General features: G+C 36.0%; 1 protein-coding gene across 2 annotated transcripts; it reads left to right on the forward strand.

The window, feature by feature from the left end:
- The first annotated feature begins 585 nt into the window (after positions 1-585).
- Positions 586-20,129, forward strand: LOC129256630 (fibrillin-1-like). Of its 2 annotated transcripts, XM_064097798.1 has the most exons (7): positions 586-704; positions 3,150-3,238; positions 3,796-4,417; positions 4,880-8,883; positions 11,395-11,514; positions 15,192-15,488; positions 17,448-20,129. In XM_064097798.1, the coding sequence occupies exons 2-7, from the start codon at positions 3,152-3,154 to the stop codon at positions 17,568-17,570; spliced, it is 5,253 nt and encodes a 1,750-aa protein (XP_063953868.1). In that variant the 5' UTR covers positions 586-704; positions 3,150-3,151; the 3' UTR covers positions 17,571-20,129. The 2 variants fall into 2 exon arrangements, with proteins under 2 accessions (XP_063953868.1, XP_054750763.2); XM_054894788.2 differs by having other exon boundaries at positions 3,796-8,883.
- Positions 20,130-20,525: the final 396 nt, after the last annotated feature.

Consider the following 20,525-nt stretch of genomic DNA (forward strand, 5'->3'; position numbering starts at 1 on the left):
TCACACATTGTATACATACGCTATGCTGATTTGGGCTACATTGGCGTTGGCCCAAACATCAGATGACGTCACTTCACAGAGCAAAAGGAGGCGAAGCCAACCTGCCAAGATCTTTGAACAGCAGCAAAAGCGTATGCGAGCTGAGAAGTCGGAGTTTGAATATTCGGAACATGGCATAGATCTGCGTGTGTTGTGTCAATGGGCAGCTGGGGCTGTAGAAAGCGCATACATATCAAACAGCGTTGGTGTCTTTGGGCAGCTGGCACCTTTTGTAGTACGTATGTATGTCAAACAATGCACCATTAATAGTCTTAGTCACCCCAAAAAATAAAATTACCTGTAGCTGTTGGGGTTTTCAGTTTCTAAGCAGTTGCATTTCAATAATCAATTTGGATTGGTAAAACAATATAGACGTTTAGTATAAATTTTTAGAAGTAAACATGTATGTCAATAACAGTTCAGCAGAACAATCAATCGCACAGAGGCTTGCGCTTTTGGTCTGGGTGGGACGAGTGACAAATACCAGTCAATTCTGTAAACAGAAGTCATTCACATTTATTTTGTATTTTTCATTTTACTTTCTCCGAACAGTTTAGATTCCACCCAAGATATTGAGAGAGGTGGTCATTGAAGCCAGAAGTATTTATACCTCTGAGCAGAACCTCACTAAGATTGAGATTAACAGTCTACATGTAGGTAACTAGGTAAGTATCTGCTACTATATGAATACGTCTTAAGCTTGTCAATATCCAGCTTCCCCACTCAATAATGCAGGGTGGGGGTGGGGTACTTTCATTCACGAGTGGATATCATGCATGTCAAAGAAACGTGTAAAAAGGGTATCTTTTTCAGGATTTGGCACAATATGTACTTAACGTAATAAGTGTGTCAAAAAACACAAAAAAAAAATTAAAAATGAATTTAATGCTCGAAAATATTGACACATGTCCCCCAAATTCACTCACTATAATATTACAATCTATTTTCCATGAAATAATTTGATTTTATTGAAAACTGTTTAAATCTATACACAAGTACATTGGCAGCTAATATACTCATTAATATTCCTAAGTCACATTACCAAAGGTTTTAGAGGTGTATAGATTCTGTTTACAAAATTCTACATTTTTGCAGTTGAACCAACTTTTTAAAAAATGAATCTAACAAAACACAACTTCCAAAGATTGCTTTTACAGATCAAACTTTGACATGACTTTTCAGATCTAGAGGTACAAAAAAGTGAAATTTAAACCACTTTTTCACACTTTATATCTGTTTTTTGCAGGGACATATTTATGTACAAAAGACACGTCATCATGGGGGCTTTGAAGAGCATATTTTTGCAAGTTTTGCACTGTTGTTGCTTCTCGAATGCAGTGTTTGTTACATCTTTCAATCGCGAATTCAACATCCCGCGAAAATAACAGCTTATACAGTAGGCCTATATATATATTTCGCTAGGAAAGCTACATGTATACGGTCCAATTTACAAGGATATGAAAAGACTAAAATGCTTTATAAAGGATATACACTTTGCACCAACACTACAAGTTTAGGGTCCGATTTTTAGCTCATCCGGCCCGAAGGGCCAGATGAGCTTATGCCGTGGCGTGGCGTCTGTCGTCTCTCGTCCGTCCATAATTTCAAAATGCTTTTTCTTCACCATTTCAAGTCTGATTTCAATTCTGTTTGCTTTATATGATAGCACTAGGTGGGGTATTCAAAACTTCTACACAGAATTTTGAAACTCATGAAATATGCTAATTTATGCGCATTTTTCAAAATTCGCTTCCACCTGGTAGAGCTTCATGAGGTTAACCAAATTTCTACACAGAATTTTGACATTTTGACTAGAACAATTATTATGCTAATTTATGCAAAATTAATTTTTGCATATTTTTAAAAATTCACATAAAATGCTTCTTCTTTATTTGTTGACCGATTTTGATTTTTTTTTTCTTCCATCTGGTATAGCTTCATGAGGTTCACTAAACTTCTACACAGAATTTTTAAAATTTGGAGTAGAAAATTTTTAATGGTAATTTATGCGAAATTCATAAATCTCAGAAAATGCCTCTTCTTTATTTGTTGACTGAATTTCAAAATGCTTCTTCTTTGTCATTTCATGTCTGATTCCAATTCTGTTTGCTTTAAATGATAGCATTAGGTGGGGGATTCAAAACTTCTACACAGAATTTTGAAACTCATTAAATATGCGAATTTATGCGTATTTTAAAAATTCAAAGAAAATGCCTCTTCTTCTTTATTTGTTGACCGATTTTGATTTTTTTTCTTCCATCTGGTAGAGATGCATGAGGTTCACCAACCCTGTACACAAAATTTTGAAATTTTGTCTAGAAAATTATTTATACTAATTTATACTATATGCAAAATTTATTCATAAGTCACAAAACATGTTTTTTCTTCTTCATTTGTTGATCGATTTCAATTTTGTTTGCTTTATATGATAGCTCGAGGTAGTGATACAAAATTTCAACACCGAATTTTGAAACTTATTAAATATGCTAATTTATTCATATATTTTCAAAACTCACAAAAAATACGTATTTATTTGTTGATTGATTTTGATTATTTTTGTTCCATCTGAGAGCTACATGAGGTTCACCAAGGTTCTACACAGAGTTAAGAAATTTTGACTAGAAAATTATTCATGCTTACCGTATTTTATATGAAATTTATTCATAGATCACAAAAAATGCCGCTATGTCATTTCTTCATCGATTTCAATTCTATATCCTCAATTTATGTCACCAATATAATTCACTACAGTGTTAACTGGGCTGAAATTAAAATTTGTGTTAAATTTCGTTGCGAGATCTCTTAATGTTTCTTGTATTATAATATGTACAGATTAACTTTTATATTTAGCATTGAGGCTAATGAATTGTGAAGTAAATTCTGCTTAAATATTTGGTATTAATAATTAGTAATATTGCACAGTATAAAGAATTAAATTGAAATACAGTGAGAATAATGAATCTGAAAAAAAGTACTTTTGAATTGGCTAATCTCCATGTGAATATACATGTACATTTTTTTTTGGAATTAAAAAAAAAATGATTTGGTTTCACATCATCGGATATAGGCCTATTGCTTAAACTCATTTTCATATTTTTTTTTTCAAACAGATATGAAGCTGGTTATTTTACTCATCATGTCCCTTGTGTCTCTGACATTAGGAGGACCACTGAAAGAATCAGCTGTGCAGAACCCTTTGGTAAATTGATTACAGAAATGCTTTCTGAGTTTGTATAGAATACATTCTTAATACTATTTTCAACAAATTTAATAACAGATTTTATGTAAAATCTCCATCCAATCCAATTCAGTTGGATTTAATGTTTAATTTACACATATTATAATATCACATTGGGAATGGCCATTATAGATTGTAAAATTGATCACAAAAGACTTTCACAGACTCTTATGATGAATAACTTGCCAACTGCTGGTCCAATTGCAATCAAACCTGGGTGGTCTACAAGTCTCCCAACAAGGAAAAAATATAAATGCATTTTTACCTGATTTTTTTTTTGTGGAAATAATCTGATTTCAATCACTATTTGAATTTTATAAGTAAAGGTTTGATATCAAATGGCCTTTATTTGAGAAGTATGGTCATTAGCAAGAGACCAAGAAGGATTCTAAATATAAAAAGATAAGATTGGAAAACTTGATTGGTGATTCAAAACTTCACACTTTTTAACCATTAGGAAAGTTTTAGACAGGTTAACTTTATAGTGTAATCTATGCCTATTTTGCTTCTTCTCACAGGCGGAGATGCTTACCAACCGGAATAACTGTAAAGATGGAAAAACATGTCCTACTTCAGCAACATGCTGCAGCAGTCTCAATGACGAGTCAAGATGTTGTACATACCCTAATGCAGTGTGCTGCTCTGATGGTCTTCACTGTTGTCCTTTAGGATATCAATGTGATATCACCAGCAACACCTGCATGAAAGGAGATGAGGTGTTGGATGCTGATTTGACAATAATGGCGTCTATTGTAATTTGTCCAGATGGCCAATCAGAATGTCCCGATGGTAATACATGTTGCAAACTCTCTTCTGGACAGTATGGTTGTTGTCCACTTCCTAATGCAGTCTGTTGCAGTGATGGTGAGCACTGTTGTCCTTCAGGATACACTTGTGATGTTTCAGCAGGTACCTGTTCACGAGGCAACTCAATTGTCTCTTGGTACGAAAAATCTTCTGCTACTCCAATAAATGTGGAAAGTGTAGTTTGTCCAGATGGCCAATCTGAATGTCCTGATGGTAATACATGTTGCAAACTCTCTTCAGGACAGTATGGTTGTTGTCCACTTCCTAATGCAGTCTGTTGTAGTGATGGCCAGCACTGTTGTCCTTCAGGATACACTTGTGATGTTTCAGCAGGTACCTGTTCACGAGGCAACTCAATCGTCTCTTGGTACGAAAAATCTCCTGCTACTCCAGTAAAAGTAGAAAGTGTAGTTTGTCCAGATGGCCGATCGGAATGTCCTGATGGTAATACATGTTGCAAACTCTCTTCAGGACAGTATGGTTGTTGTCCACTTCCTAATGCAGTCTGTTGTAGTGATGGTCAGCACTGTTGTCCTTCAGGATACACTTGTGATGTTTCAGCAGGTACCTGTTCACGAGGCAACTCAATTGTCTCTTGGTACGAAAAATCTTCTGCTACTCCAGTTAAAGTAGAAAGTGTAGTTTGTCCAGATGGCCGATCTGAATGTCCTGATGGTAATACATGTTGCAAACTCTCTTCAGGACAGTATGGTTGTTGTCCGCTTCCTAATGCAGTCTGTTGCAGTGATGGTGAGCACTGTTGTCCGTCAGGATACACTTGTGATGTTTCAGCAGGTACCTGTTCACGAGGCAACTCAATTGTCTCTTGGTACGAAAAATCTTCTGCTACTCCAGTAAAAGTAGAAAGTGTAGTTTGTCCAGATGGCCGATCGGAATGTCCTGATGGTAATACATGTTGCAAACTCTCTTCTGGACAGTATGGTTGTTGTCCACTTCCTAATGCAGTCTGTTGTAGTGATGGTCAGCACTGTTGTCCTTCAGGATACACTTGTGATGTTTCAGCAGGTACCTGTTCACGAGGCAACTCAATCGTCTCTTGGTACGAAAAATCTCCTGCTACCCCAGTAAAAATAGAAAGTGTAGTTTGTCCAGATGGCCAATCGGAATGTCCTGATGGTAATACATGTTGTAAACTCTCTTCTGGACAGTATGGTTGTTGTCCACTTCCTAATGCAGTCTGTTGCAGTGATGGTGAGCACTGTTGTCCTTCAGGATACACTTGTGATGTTTCAGCAGGTACCTGTTCACGAGGCAACTCAATTGTCTCTTGGTACGAAAAATCTTCTGCTACTCCAATAAATGTGGAAAGTGTAGTTTGTCCAGATGGCCAATCGGAATGTCCTGATGGTAATACATGTTGCAAACTCTCTTCAGGACAGTATGGTTGTTGTCCACTTCCTAATGCAGTCTGTTGCAGTGATGGTGAGCACTGTTGTCCTTCAGGATACACTTGTGATGTTTCAGCAGGTACCTGTTCACGAGGCAACTCAATTGTCTCTTGGTACGAAAAATCTTCTGCTACTCCAATAAATGTGGAAAGTGTAGTTTGTCCAGATGGCCAATCGGAATGTCCTGATGGTAATACATGTTGCAAACTCTCTTCAGGACAGTATGGTTGTTGTCCACTTCCTAATGCAGTCTGTTGCAGTGATGGCCAGCACTGTTGTCCTTCAGGATACACTTGTGATGTTTCAGCAGGTACCTGTTCACGAGGCAACTCAATTGTCTCTTGGTACGAAAAATCTTCTGCTACTCCAATAAATGTGGAAAGTGTAGTTTGTCCAGATGGCCAATCGGAATGTCCTGATGGTAATACATGTTGCAAACTCTCTTCTGGACAGTATGGTTGTTGTCCACTTCCTAATGCAGTCTGTTGTAGTGATGGCCAGCACTGTTGTCCTTCAGGATACACTTGTGATGTTTCAGCAGGTACCTGTTCACGAGGCAACTCAATTGTCTCTTGGTACGAAAAATCTTCTGCTACTCCAATAAATGTGGAAAGTGTAGTTTGTCCAGATGGCCAATCGGAATGTCCTGATGGTAATACATGTTGCAAACTCTCTTCAGGACAGTATGGTTGTTGTCCACTTCCTAATGCAGTCTGTTGCAGTGATGGTGAGCACTGTTGTCCTTCAGGATACACTTGTGATGTTTCAGCAGGTACCTGTTCACGAGGCAACTCAATCGTCTCTTGGTACGAAAAATCTCCTGCTACTCCAGTAAAAGTAGAAAGTGTAGTTTGTCCAGATGGCCAATCTGAATGTCCTGATGGTAATACATGTTGCAAACTCTCTTCAGGACAGTATGGTTGTTGTCCACTTCCTAATGCAGTCTGTTGTAGTGATGGCCAGCACTGTTGTCCTTCAGGATACACTTGTGATGTTTCAGCAGGTACCTGTTCACGAGGCAACTCAATTGTCTCTTGGTACGAAAAATCTTCTGCTACTCCAATAAATGTGGAAAGTGTAGTTTGTCCAGATGGCCAATCGGAATGTCCTGATGGTAATACATGTTGCAAACTCTCTTCAGGACAGTATGGTTGTTGTCCACTTCCTAATGCAGTCTGTTGCAGTGATGGTGAGCACTGTTGTCCTTCAGGATACACTTGTGATGTTTCAGCAGGTACCTGTTCACGAGGCAACTCAATTGTCTCTTGGTATGAAAAATCTCCTGCTACTCCAGTAAAAGTAGAAAGTGTAGTTTGCCCAGATGGCCAATCTGAATGTCCTGATGGTAATACATGTTGCAAACTCTCTTCTGGACAGTATGGTTGTTGTCCACTTCCTAATGCAGTCTGTTGTAGTGATGGTCAGCACTGTTGTCCTTCAGGATACACTTGTGATGTTTCAGCAGGTACCTGTTCACGAGGCAACTCAATTGTCTCTTGGTACGAAAAATCTTCTGCTACTCCAATAAATGTGGAAAGTGTTGTTTGTCCTGATGGCCAATCGGAATGTCCTGATGGTAATACATGTTGCAAACTCTCTTCTGGACAGTATGGTTGTTGTCCACTTCCTAATGCAGTCTGTTGTAGTGATGGCCAGCACTGTTGTCCTTCAGGATACACTTGTGATGTTTCAGCAGGTACCTGTTCACGAGGCAACTCAATCGTCTCTTGGTACGAAAAATCTGCTGCTACTCCAGTAAAAGTAGAAAGTGTAGTTTGCCCAGATGGCCAATCTGAATGTCCTGATGGTAATACATGTTGCAAACTCTCTTCAGGACAGTATGGTTGTTGTCCACTTCCTAATGCAGTCTGTTGTAGTGATGGTCAGCACTGTTGTCCTTCAGGATACACTTGTGATGTTTCAGCAGGTACCTGTTCACGAGGCAACTCAATTGTCTCTTGGTACGAAAAATCTTCTGCTACTCCAATAAATGTGGAAAGTGTTGTTTGTCCAGATGGCCGATCGGAATGTCCTGATGGTAATACATGTTGCAAACTCTCTTCAGGACAGTATGGTTGTTGTCCACTTCCTAATGCAGTCTGTTGTAGTGATGGTCAGCACTGTTGTCCTTCAGGATACACTTGTGATGTTTCAGCAGGTACCTGTTCACGAGGCAACTCAATTGTCTCTTGGTACGAAAAATCTGCTGCTACTCCAGTAAAAGTAGAAAGTGTAGTTTGCCCAGATGGCCAATCTGAATGTCCTGATGGTAATACATGTTGCAAACTCTCTTCAGGACAGTATGGTTGTTGTCCACTTCCTAATGCAGTCTGTTGTAGTGATGGTCAGCACTGTTGTCCTTCAGGATACACTTGTGATGTTTCAGCAGGTACCTGTTCACGAGGCAACTCAATTGTCTCTTGGTACGAAAAATCTTCTGCTACTCCAATAAATGTGGAAAGTGTTGTTTGTCCAGATGGCCAATCGGAATGTCCTGATGGTAATACATGTTGCAAACTCTCTTCAGGACAGTATGGTTGTTGTCCACTTCCTAATGCAGTCTGTTGTAGTGATGGTCAGCACTGTTGTCCTTCAGGATACACTTGTGATGTTTCAGCAGGTACCTGTTCACGAGGCAACTCAATTGTCTCTTGGTACGAAAAATCTTCTGCTACTCCAATAAATGTGGAAAGTGTAGTTTGTCCAGATGGCCAATCGGAATGTCCTGATGGTAATACATGTTGCAAACTCTCTTCAGGACAGTATGGTTGTTGTCCACTTCCTAATGCAGTCTGTTGCAGTGATGGTGAGCACTGTTGTCCTTCAGGATACACTTGTGATGTTTCAGCAGGTACCTGTTCACGAGGCAACTCAATTGTCTCTTGGTACAAAAAATCTTCTGCTACTCCAATAAATGTGGAAAGTGTAGTTTGTCCAGATGGCCAATCGGAATGTCCTGATGGTAATACATGTTGCAAACTCTCTTCTGGACAGTATGGTTGTTGTCCACTTCCTAATGCAGTCTGTTGTAGTGATGGCCAGCACTGTTGTCCTTCAGGATACACTTGTGATGTTTCAGCAGGTACCTGTTCACGAGGCAACTCAATTGTCTCTTGGTACGAAAAATCTTCTGCTACTCCAATAAATGTGGAAAGTGTAGTTTGTCCAGATGGCCAATCGGAATGTCCTGATGGTAATACATGTTGCAAACTCTCTTCAGGACAGTATGGTTGTTGTCCACTTCCTAATGCAGTCTGTTGTAGTGATGGTCAGCACTGTTGTCCTTCAGGATACACTTGTGATATCTCATCTGGCACATGCTCAAGGGGTGACAACATTGTGGAATGGACTTCAAAGTTGAATGCAAATTCTACCATAAAAAAACCTCAGGTATGTTTATTCTAAATCTTCCTTTCAACATTTTGTGATCGTTTTTCATAAAGATAGTTGTAGATGAATCCCAATGTTTATTTCCCTGACTTATCTTTTAGAGAACAACAGATTTTAATCCCACCTGTGTTTCTAAAGCAAAACGTCATCCTCATTTTGACTTTAAAATCACAAAAACAGACCACTTTGGGCATGTGTCATTGCGATGTCACCATATATGTACATGCTTGTCTCAATTTCTTGCTTATTCTAACAACATCTTGTTTTACAAAAGGAGACATTACAAAGAAATTAAAGAGACGGATCTCATTTTAGATGATGAATCTTTTCATAGAAAATATTCCTTGGAGAACAGCCGACATGTTTGATAGCTAATAAGCACGGAAGCATTAATAAGTGTCATGGGCGCAATGGAAATTTCACCTCACGTCAATAATGCACTACTTTTTTTTTACAGTAGAGATGCTTCTGTTGGTTGACCTAAGCATATAAAAACTTCAATGATTATTTGATGATAAAACATAGGGCATGACAGATGAAACAAGGGACGTCTTTTCAGAGATGAGGCAATTTTAAGGGGTTAGGGTTTGAGATAGTATTAACAAGCTGTTATCTTGCTGAGTTATAAGAAAACTTTCAAGAAAAGTCAAGATGAGCCTTCAGAATACCACCCCAGATTAGTGTTTCTTAAAACAAAGAGAAAGAAAGAGACAGAGGATCCTATGTACAGAAACGAGAAGAGAGGAAAAAGTTAAAATTTTAGTTTGCATTGGTATGTAGTATGCAAATAATTTCCTCTTATCCTTTCAGTCGTTTACAGTGCATCTTCACTTGTTTATCACCTCCCCCTATGTCATCTAAGAGTACCAAATCCCCCATTACCATCAATTCCTAGTCACTGACCATTTAAGACCAACCCTCAGTGATGTCGGCTATAACTTCAAGTAACAAGAGTTTATGCCCATCAATCCCAGTCTACAATTGTCACACCCCTTGAAAGAGAATCTTAATACATAGTTAAATGTAGGCCAAACAACATGTCTAGATCACTCTACCTTCAGTTTTACATCCCTAAAACTGATAATTAGAGACAGGCATCCACATATACAGATATACTGACTAACTTCAAGACTTGATATCGACATCCATTTAATAATAGTGTATCACTGCAGAAAGAAAATCTTATTCTTCATAATCGTTATATTCATCACCTCCCGTTTTTATCTGAATACTTAATTTTTTATTTATTTCATTTTATTATTTATTTGTTTTTTTATTGTAACATTTATTCAGGAAAAAGATAAAACATCAGCTGAGGCTGTTTTACATCATGGTCCTGACAAAAAAATATATATACAATGCACAAAATCATTTAATAGGGGTAACGACTATAATGGCTCACAATATAAAAGTTCAAAAAGTTCATAAGAGAAAAGATAGAAGAAAGTTGAGAGGTAAAAAAAGGAAAGAGAAAGAGAGAGATGGAGAGTGAGAGAGAGAGAGGAGGGAGAAAGAATAAAAAGAGGTCGGTCAGTTATAGAACAATACATGTTATGTCATTAAACGACAAATTTGAAATAATGGCATTCATGCATACACTTAAAAACTTGGAGAGAATTTGCATTCTGAATATCAGATGGAAGGCTATTCCAAACCAAGCCACCAGCATATTTAAAACAATTCTTAAAACATTCGAGAGTGGGCTTTGGTAAAACGACATTCAACGTATTGGCAAGTCTATGAGAGTGTCTTTCAAAGACCATTTCCACTTCATTGCACATTCGGACTGGGTCCTTTCCATGAATACAATTATACATTATACTAAGGAACTGTGTTCATATGAGAACTAATTAGTGACTTCGAATACTGGTAAATGTTTAAATGTTTCATTATTTGAATTGCAAATTCCCGACTAAATATTTATCGCGAGAGGGTATTCATTTGTCTCGCAATCTACTATGGTCAACAAGGAAATTCGTGATCACTCTCGCAAAAAGTGTTCACTAGCTTTCTAGGAAATTCGTGATCACTCTCGCAAAAAGTGTTCACTAGCTTACAAGTTCACGAGCTTTCGAGTGCCGCTGCAACTCTTTATCAAGTGACTAAAATTATCTGATACGGTAGTCAATTTATACCAATCCCCAGGACCGTACGCACGAACGCGGGAACAATAGGTGGGCACTGATCCGTTATGTGATTGGTCGGGCATATATGCAAATAAGCCGGAGGTATATGCAAATACTCGGCAATATGCAAATAAGACAAAATTGGCGGGCTTGCTAGTTTCCCGTGGGTGGGGGTTGACTAGCTGAGCGGTCCCTCGCTCGGTCGGGTCGGCGTGCACTGCCAGGTAAGGGGGTATTGTGCTGTCGGATGGTTCGCATCCAGAAATTGGGGATGTCGATCCCGCTGTCTCTGTTGAAGTTGTTAGAACAAAGACGTATCGGTCCAATAAATATGTGATATAGATGAGCAGCTTTTCCTTTTGTCTTTTTGTTTGATATATTCCAGACTGTTTTATCCTCTTCAAGTGATATTATTTGTCCAGATGGAAAGACATCATGTCCTTCATCAAACACTTGTTGTTCTCTTGGAGATGCAGGAAAATGGGGCTGCTGCCCTGTATCTAATGTAAGTTTGATAATGAAGTTTATTTTAAACAAAAATATTTGTAGTAAATATCATAATTTGGTGATTGTAGAAGTTTGATACAATATACAAGATGATTTATGTGGTTTCTACATAGAAATTTGTTTACCACATGCATGTTGAAATGTATTTAGAAAAACGTAACCAAGAATGACATATCATAAATGAAGTTGAAACAACAAGGGCCATAGTCTTTGTCCCATCATTGTATCATTGACAATTATACTGACAACCCCCCCTCCCTTTCTTTGAAAAATAAAATATTACAATCAATGATATCCAGAAAGGCTCCCATTCCACAGAGGGGAGACCTTTGAAGGATCATTGAAAGACCAAATATTGACAAGGTCTTACAATCTGCAAGATTGCTGAAATTCGTCATCTCTGTGGAATGGCTCAGAAAGACTCCTCCAAGAACTGTGAAAGACTGATTGATACTTATTGTCTTACAGACAAGTGCTGTAGTTATCTTTCAATGGTCTTTCAGAGACGTTTTATGCAACAAGTGATCTTTCAGAATTCTTTCCATAGACTCTCCCTGGTCTTTCAATGATCTCTCACGAGTCTTACAGTGATCTCTTCTAAAATCTTGAGAGAATGTCAAAGGATCATGGAAAGACTAATAAGAACTTTGAAAGTTCATTGAAATACCGCTGAAAGACTGCTGAATGATCACCAAAAGACCATTTACCTGAAAGACTATTTTGAACAATTTCAAAAAGTTTTGGGACTCACGAAGACCATGAAGACCACTGAATGATCCATCAAAAATCGTGGAAGACCTCAGAGATCTCCGAAATTTTGTTGTAAGACCTTTTAAAGATTAAGCAATTTTCATGGTTTTACAGCATTGTTTCAGAGGTCATGCTCTCTGTGGAATGACTTATTATTGAACCCCTCCCCCTATTGAATGTATACTCAGTAAAATACTAGAAGCATTTAACCTGTATATAGTAGAATATTGAAGAAAGATGAGCAAGTAATGAAAAACAAAGCTTGAAATAATTGATACTCTTAAAATGTATGGAGATTTTAAATTGACGATGTCCTATTCCAGACTAATCACCGATATACTTTTACCTTTTCATACTACTAATGGGTCATTCCATCTGGATTCACCCAGTGGTTGCACCCGACCCTCTCAGATTTTGTTGTAAATTGGTACACATAAAATTCATTATGGCCCACGCACAAAACAAAAAAAATTAGTCCAATCGGTCCGTCGGTTCTCGTGCTACGGCCTGCCCTTTTCTCATTGTTTTGACAAAAATGGGCGTGACCTTCAACTTTCAATGGCCATTGCGTCGTAACGTGTTGACCAATTTTCACGAAACTGGTACCATTCAAAAGGAAATTCAGAGAGGAATTCAAAACATGTATCAAATAATGTATTGGAGCGATTTATAAGGTCATGACCTTTGACCTTTACTTTGACCTTGAGTTTGACCCCCGGACAAATAATTTTTTTACTTGATTTTCGTGTATGTTAATCATTAGTACGATATTAACAAAATATATTAAAACCAATGATGATATTTTATTTCTTCACATTTTTAAACTCTTCCAAAGATACCAATTATCTGATCTGAAATTTCACTCCAGTCCCACATACTGATATTCATGTTAGTAAAGTGTTTACTAGTCCCATGATATATGATTTCTTCCAATCTTAAGTTACAGTATGCAAACAGATGAAAAGAAATTAAGCTTATCAGTTGATAAATGAAACATTAAACATTTATGCTTATGGATACATGTAGGTACCTATTTTGATATTGATATATGTAGGCAATATATAATAACTCAAAATCTGCTGGGAACTGCAATATCCTGCTTTCTAGTCAGCTGTACTCCCCAAAGTGAAAACATCCTTGAGATCCTTGAAGCATCAGCATTGGATACATTCGTTATAATGATGATGCTAGAGATGGATGATTAATTGGACAGATAATATTGTATCTCGCTACCCAGCAGGTATCCTTTTTCACTGCCTCCCCATTGAAAAAAGGACAGTATCTACATTTTGCATAAGTTGAGATATTAGGCATTTTGTGTTTTCCAAAGCTGCTCAATACTATTTTATTTCTTAGTATTCTTTAATCATCAAATTGTTGAGTATATGCCTATTTAAGGCTCCCAAAAGCAATTTTTTTTTTTTTAGATATTGAAGAAATGTACCGTAGATAGGCCTACTCTTGGAAAGTCGATGCGAATGCTCGGTTTCTCCATGGAAAGATGCAGTACATGTATCTACAGATGGACCAAAATTCCATTCAGTTTTATTATCACTTGCTTCATTAACCATGAAATAATTTGTCATTGTGTATTTAAAGGGGAAAATAATACCTTAGACACACAGAGGGCACCCTGATAAAAATGAGTTTAATTTACATGTTCTTCGTCTGTGGGTACTGCATTTTTCCATGGGAAACTGAGTATTTGCTTAAAATCTACATTTACACAAACTTATCTCAAAACATAAAGACAACATTTGCATGTTTGGCCTGAAATAGGTATTCTACAGTTTGATGATAAAGGAATAATTGAGAAATAAAATAGTATGGAGCGACTTATAAAAATGTTAATGCTTAATAATAATATCTTATCTTGTGCAAAATGTAGATACTGCATTTTGCCGATTACTTAAACGTTGCTATTCAGAAAGCAATTAGGAAAACTGGATGTGTCATGTGAAAAAAGTGGCCTACTGACTACTCTTCTGTGCAGTGTAAAGATGGATAAATGTACCTGCTGGATAGTTAGAAACAATATTATCTCTCCAATCGATCATCCATCTCTAACATCATCATCATCAAGAATGTATGATGCTTCAAGGATCTGAAGGATGTATCCACTTTGGGGGAGTATAGCTGACTAGAAAGCAGGATATTGCAGTTCCCAGCAGTTTTCTAATAATGAGTTATTATATATTGCCCAATATCAAAATGCATAAATAGATACCTATTCATGAGCGTAGATTTTTTAATGTTTCATTTATCAACTCATAAGCTTAATTTCTTTTCATCTGTTTGCATACTATAACTTAAAATGGGAAGAAATCATATATCAGGGGACTGGTAAACACTTTACTAACATGAATATCAGTATGTGGGACTAGAGTGAAATTTCAGATCAGATAATTGGAATCTTTGGAACAGTTTTAAAATGTGAAGATATAAAATATCATCATTGGTTTTAATATATTTTGTTAATATCATACTAATGATTAACATACACGAAAATCAAGTAAAAAAATTATTTGTCCGGGGGTCAAACTCAAGGTCAAAGTAAAGGTCATGACCTTATAAATCGCTCCAATACAATATTTGACGCATGTTTTGGATTCCTCTCTGAATTTTCTTATGAATGGTACCAGTTTCGTGAAAATTGGTCAACACGTTACGGCGCAATGGCCATTGAAAGTTGAAGGTCACGCCCATTTTTGTCAAAACAATGAGAAAAGGGTGGGCCGTAGCACGAGAACCGACGGACCGATTGGACTATTTTTTTTTGTTTTGAGCGTGGGCCATGGTAAATTTTATGTGTACCAAATTACAACGAATTCTGAGAGGGTCGGGTGCAAAATTGCACATTCATTGGGTGAATTGGCATGGAATGACCCTAATATCAAATCAACCTTGTAATCAATGTACATGTAGGCTGTTTGCTGTGAGGACCATATCCACTGTTGCCCATCGGGTTATAGCTGCGGTACACACTCTTGCCAGAAGGGTTCAAAGCACCTCCCCTTTCTTACCAAGTCTACTGGTCTACTAATCATTGAGGATCCACATGTTAAAGATGATAAGCATCTATTGTTCCAGCCAGATGAAGTGATATCCCATGAGAAGTCTGGTGATAATATAATGTGTCCTGATGAGAAGTCTTCTTGTCCTAGTGGATCTACCTGCTGTCAGACACCAGGAAACATATATGGATGCTGTCCTTATCAAGCGGTAAGTTATTCTTCTGACTTATGACATCTAGTGCTGCTGGATTCTTTTCAAATATGGTGTAGCAGCCAATCATGGTGCTTTACTATTAAAAAACATCTAACGTAACAAATTATATCAGTAAAACAAATTTGTATGTATTAGGAAGGAACAACATTGGATAAGGGCTTGTTTGTGGTCAGTACTATTGAATAGACAGTATTTTTTTTTTTACGTGGAATGTTGATGATAGTCAACAGAGCAACCAGCACTGGTGTTTGTGGTTGACTGTAGTTTAACTAGATTTAGTTATGCACTGGATAGATCTCTTTTTATAAGGCATACAAGTAGAAGATAATGTTGTGAAGTGCCTATTCAAAACTCTTTGAAAAATCTTTCAGGCCCATCTGCACAAAGTTAGTTTTGAATTTGTGGTTTAAAACAGTGCTACATGCAGTTTTCATGCTTTATTTATTTGATTTAGCTTGTGTTTTTTTTTTTTTTTTTTCCATTAGTGACTGCACACTTTTATAACAGTGGTCTCATTAATTGAAACGTTGGGCTCCTTAATGCTGACTTTAGGAACATACATGAATTTAGCTCTATGTGATGAAGTGTCCATTAATTATTAGACCTCTTTTCAATTTACATGAATAAGTGTTATTAATGCTTGAAATCTGGATAAATATGAATGATCTTTGATAGAGATATGATGGTGTACAGTATATTGCCCAACTAGATCATATATCTGAGGCTTCTCATTTGGCCAATATAATGCTCATTCATCTTCATTCAGTTATTTGTCATTAAACTGCATTCAAAGTCCTTTCCCGCTGAAATAAATATTGGATCATTTTTTGTATGTTAACCCTAAAAGGACTGGGGTATTTGAGATGTATTTAGGACGGGGGGGCATCATGGCCCCCTACTGATCTCGGCCGCCGTTCGGACGTTTGAGTCTAAATTTGGCACGCACATTCCTTACCACATAAACTACAAGCTAGTATAAAAAAAAAATTCTGAAAATAATTATTTGTTATTTATTATGAAAAAAATATGCAAATTTATTCATGAAAATTATTTACATATTTAACACCCAATTTCACTTCAAATTTTCTTCTTTTTTTTTTCCAGATGTCATCTTTGTAATCTAATTTAAAGGTTTCCACAAAGAAAAATTGCAAAAACTAATTGTTTCCTTATGTATTTCTTTATTTTTAGAATTTCTCGTTTATTTTTTTAAATCTTTTTTTAATCTTTTTTTTATGGAAACTATTACAGACCATTTAACAACTAAAATAAACCCTAAATTAATAAGCAGACCAATTAGAACAAATAATAATCACCATTTTATGAATGTCATCCCCCATAAACTTTTTTTAATCTTTTTTTTATGGAAACTATTACAGACCATTTAACAACTAAATTAAACCCTAAATTAATAAGCAGACCAATTAGAACAAATAATAATCACCATTTTATGAATGTCATCCCCCATAGACTTTGTACAAAAAGTATTAAAATGAGCCATTTTCGGCATGACATTGTCTCGTAAAACAAAAGTCATGTGGCATCGCGATGCTTTACCTGTATGTCGCGTATTTGGTCTCAAAAGTTGCGTGAGATTTCGAATAAAAAGTCATGATTTTTTTTTTTTTTTGGCATTTCGGAACTATCACGTGAAGCGTTGTGGGGACAATTATGCCCCCCCCCCCCCGGTCCTTTTAGGGTTAATCCAAATTATTTTAGTTGTTTGCGTGTGTTTAAAATTTATTTTAAGCAAACAAACAGAAGATTTTGGTATACTATTACAAACCTTTTGACTGATTAAGATTATGTTCTAAACTGGTAATCTAATCAATTATCACAGTTGTCTTTATCAAAGCTAAATATCAAGTAAAAAAAATCATGATTTCCTCTCTAGTTTATAATTGAAGTTTGACCACTGATCTATAATCATTTACATCTGTTTTTTCCCACCAGGCCATTTGCTGTGCGGATCTAATACACTGCTGTCCAAGTGGCTACTCTTGTGATAATTCTATTGGAACTTGCATCAAAGCTGATCATATCATGCCATGGGCTAACAAGCTTCCACCATTCTAGTCCATCAGACATTAAGATGGCACATGAGAATTAACTTTATAAATCTTTTTTTGAAATAAGATATAAACTCCTTTTGAGCATGGTATGTTCATTATTTGGAAAGAGTCTTGTTTATTTGAAGTACTATAAGTACTTTCATATAGATCTTTTTCTCCATCCTATGTCAGCCTTTTTAAATGATGAATATAGTTAAATTTCAAGAAAGAATTCAAGTTAGTTTGATTATAATGCTTTTTAGTGCTTTCATGGAATTAAATACACTTTAAAGTCAAAGATTTTTTTTTTATTTACTGTAGCTTTTCAGTTTGGCAGTTATTTTGTTTGTAGCGGCTACAACATATATTCAAGTTTCATGGATGCTTTTTCCATTTCCGCTTATTTTTGTACGACCTATAATTATAAAACCAATGAAAATTTACATATAAATAGAAATAGGGAAACTGGGGAAAGTAGCCTATAGTTCTTTACTGTTTGTCAACTGTGATAAATGAATATTCTCACATGTAGAATTTTTTTCCTTTTAATATGTGTGATAAATGAAGATTAGTGAGAAAATTGTTGGTAGTCTTTAAATGAGATATGATGTGATGTATTGTTTATTGTAATGAGATTTACTTTCGTTATCTTGTCTGTTTTTTAAAGAGGAAATAATAAATCAAAATGTAATCGTGCAGATTCAAATCAGTGACCAGAGTACTTTATATGTTTTGTATTTTTGTGTGTATTCTCTGTAGCAAACAATGAGCAATTTAAGTAATGATTTTATTTCCATACATGTAGAGCTGGATTGTTTTCAATATGGTGATCTTTACTTTAAATCATTGTTTCATTTGGTGTATTGCTTATAAATGATGCTCAATTTTGAGGTTTGTATCTACTTGTTCTACTAGCAGATGTTCTAATTCTCATATTGACACCCATCATGGCTAAACCAACCTGATCTACTAATACTTTAGTCTAATTACTGTTTGGTCCAATCATTACTTGGTTTAACAGCCATTTAGTCTAAAGTCAATATTGTCTATTATCCACTTTGTTTACTCTATATAATTTTTACCTTGTCTAATGAAAATTTGAATCAAATCTAATTTAATCATACTGCCTAAGTGGTCTTGGAACAAGTGGATATTAGAATGTGTATCGTCTAAATGGAAATACATGTAAAACAGAATAGTGGTTAAAAGGGCTAAATGGAAAATTCTTAGTAAACAAACTGGTCTTGGACAAACCAGTATTGGACCATGAAGCATGAGACTAGTAGACCAAGTGGGTGTAGACCAAATGGCAATATCTTCTTTGAGTTCTTTCAATTACCTATTGAGATGGATGATATTCATTTGATACATGTTATCTATGGTTAGATTCCATTTATTATTTCATAATTTGTTTTTCCTTCAAGTATTCATTTTGTATTCTTTCTTTTAGACAGACAACCATCCATGTATTATGTGATCTTTCTTCCAAAATATTGTGAAACTGTAACAAGATTTCATGTGATTGTAGTATATTTGTTTGAATTTGTCAATGCAAAATTGGTCAGCCTAGCCATTCCAATGTATTGCTTTAGCAGTAATCATCTGTATTTCTTTGCTCTTTTATCAAAGAAGAGAATAAACTTATATGAATTTATAGTAATAATAACTTGCACCAAGTATTTCATGCATATATTATCCATATCTCTTCAGTAACATTGGATTCTAAATGTATATTTTTGTTGATTGTCAATAATTCCCTCATTTTTCTACCATTTTGAAGTTGATGGAATTGGAGTGATGTCAGCAATATCATGTGACCTTTGATTATTCTTGTTGCAAATACAATATTTCCAGTGTGATTACTATCAATGACAATCATCAATAGCCTGCAGTTTGTCAGTCTTTGAACTTCAAACATGAATCAAAGGCCAAACACATGTTTTTTGCTTTCAATTATATCGTTGCTTTTCATAAGAATTTAAGAATGAAGGATGTATGAGTTATATAGAACTTTATATGTAATTTCTTCTGTATCCTTCTGTGTTTCCACAGTGTTATTACCATCTAATGATGAACTACATATTCCTATTTGAGTTTTGCTCTTGTGCTTTATATAATATGCAGAATTGGAATTAATATACATACATGTATTTCTTATTGGAATAACATATTCCCATAAATCAACCACCTCAATTGAGAATCAATACTAACAAGTAACAACATTGTATGTATGTCATCTTTATGTTTGATGTTATAATGATATATGTGTTTCCTGATGAAAGGCTGCCATTCCATCGATTGAGAGGCTATCAATATCAGGCCATTTTCATTGTGTGTGCAAACTTGCAATAATACGATTGAATACATCCTGTACTCTGGGAGCCATTACAATTTTAATGATGTATTGATAGACTCCCTATTGATAACATTGAGATATGAGCCTAGATAATATACTTGTGTTTCATCAACTAAAATGATCTCTTGTTTTTTTAAGGTTTCATGAATCACCCTTTTAGTAAAGAGCTCACTTGTTATGAAATTTATATTAATAAAGTACAGTCAATAAGGCTGCCAGACTCTGTGATCTAGCTTATGTGAAGAATAATCATTTCATTATGTGTTTATGAGTAATTTAATTTGCCAATCCAAAAGGAAACTAATTCATTCCTGTAGGTTATCAACAAGTGAGGGGGGGGGGAGTGTTCTCGAAACGTCCCAAGATGCCTATTTTTCATGATTTGTCAGAAACACCCCAAACAATTTCTTTGATCTTTGCATCTTCTCTTAACCCCCCCCCCCCCCCATGTTCTAAAGCCAGGGTAAGTTTGATACAGTCTCTTTGTGCAAATTCAAAAACTTGCAAAAATGCCCCGTAAATAAAAAAATTGGAACCGTGCATACTCCAATTCGATAAGAATGACAGAGGAAAGAATGTCCCACTGGATATACTTAAGAAAAAAAATGTTTCTCACTCTCCTGA

The sequence above is a fragment of the Lytechinus pictus genome, chromosome 3 (assembly GCF_037042905.1).
Source record: "Lytechinus pictus isolate F3 Inbred chromosome 3, Lp3.0, whole genome shotgun sequence".
Lineage (NCBI taxonomy): Eukaryota > Metazoa > Echinodermata > Echinoidea > Temnopleuroida > Toxopneustidae > Lytechinus > Lytechinus pictus.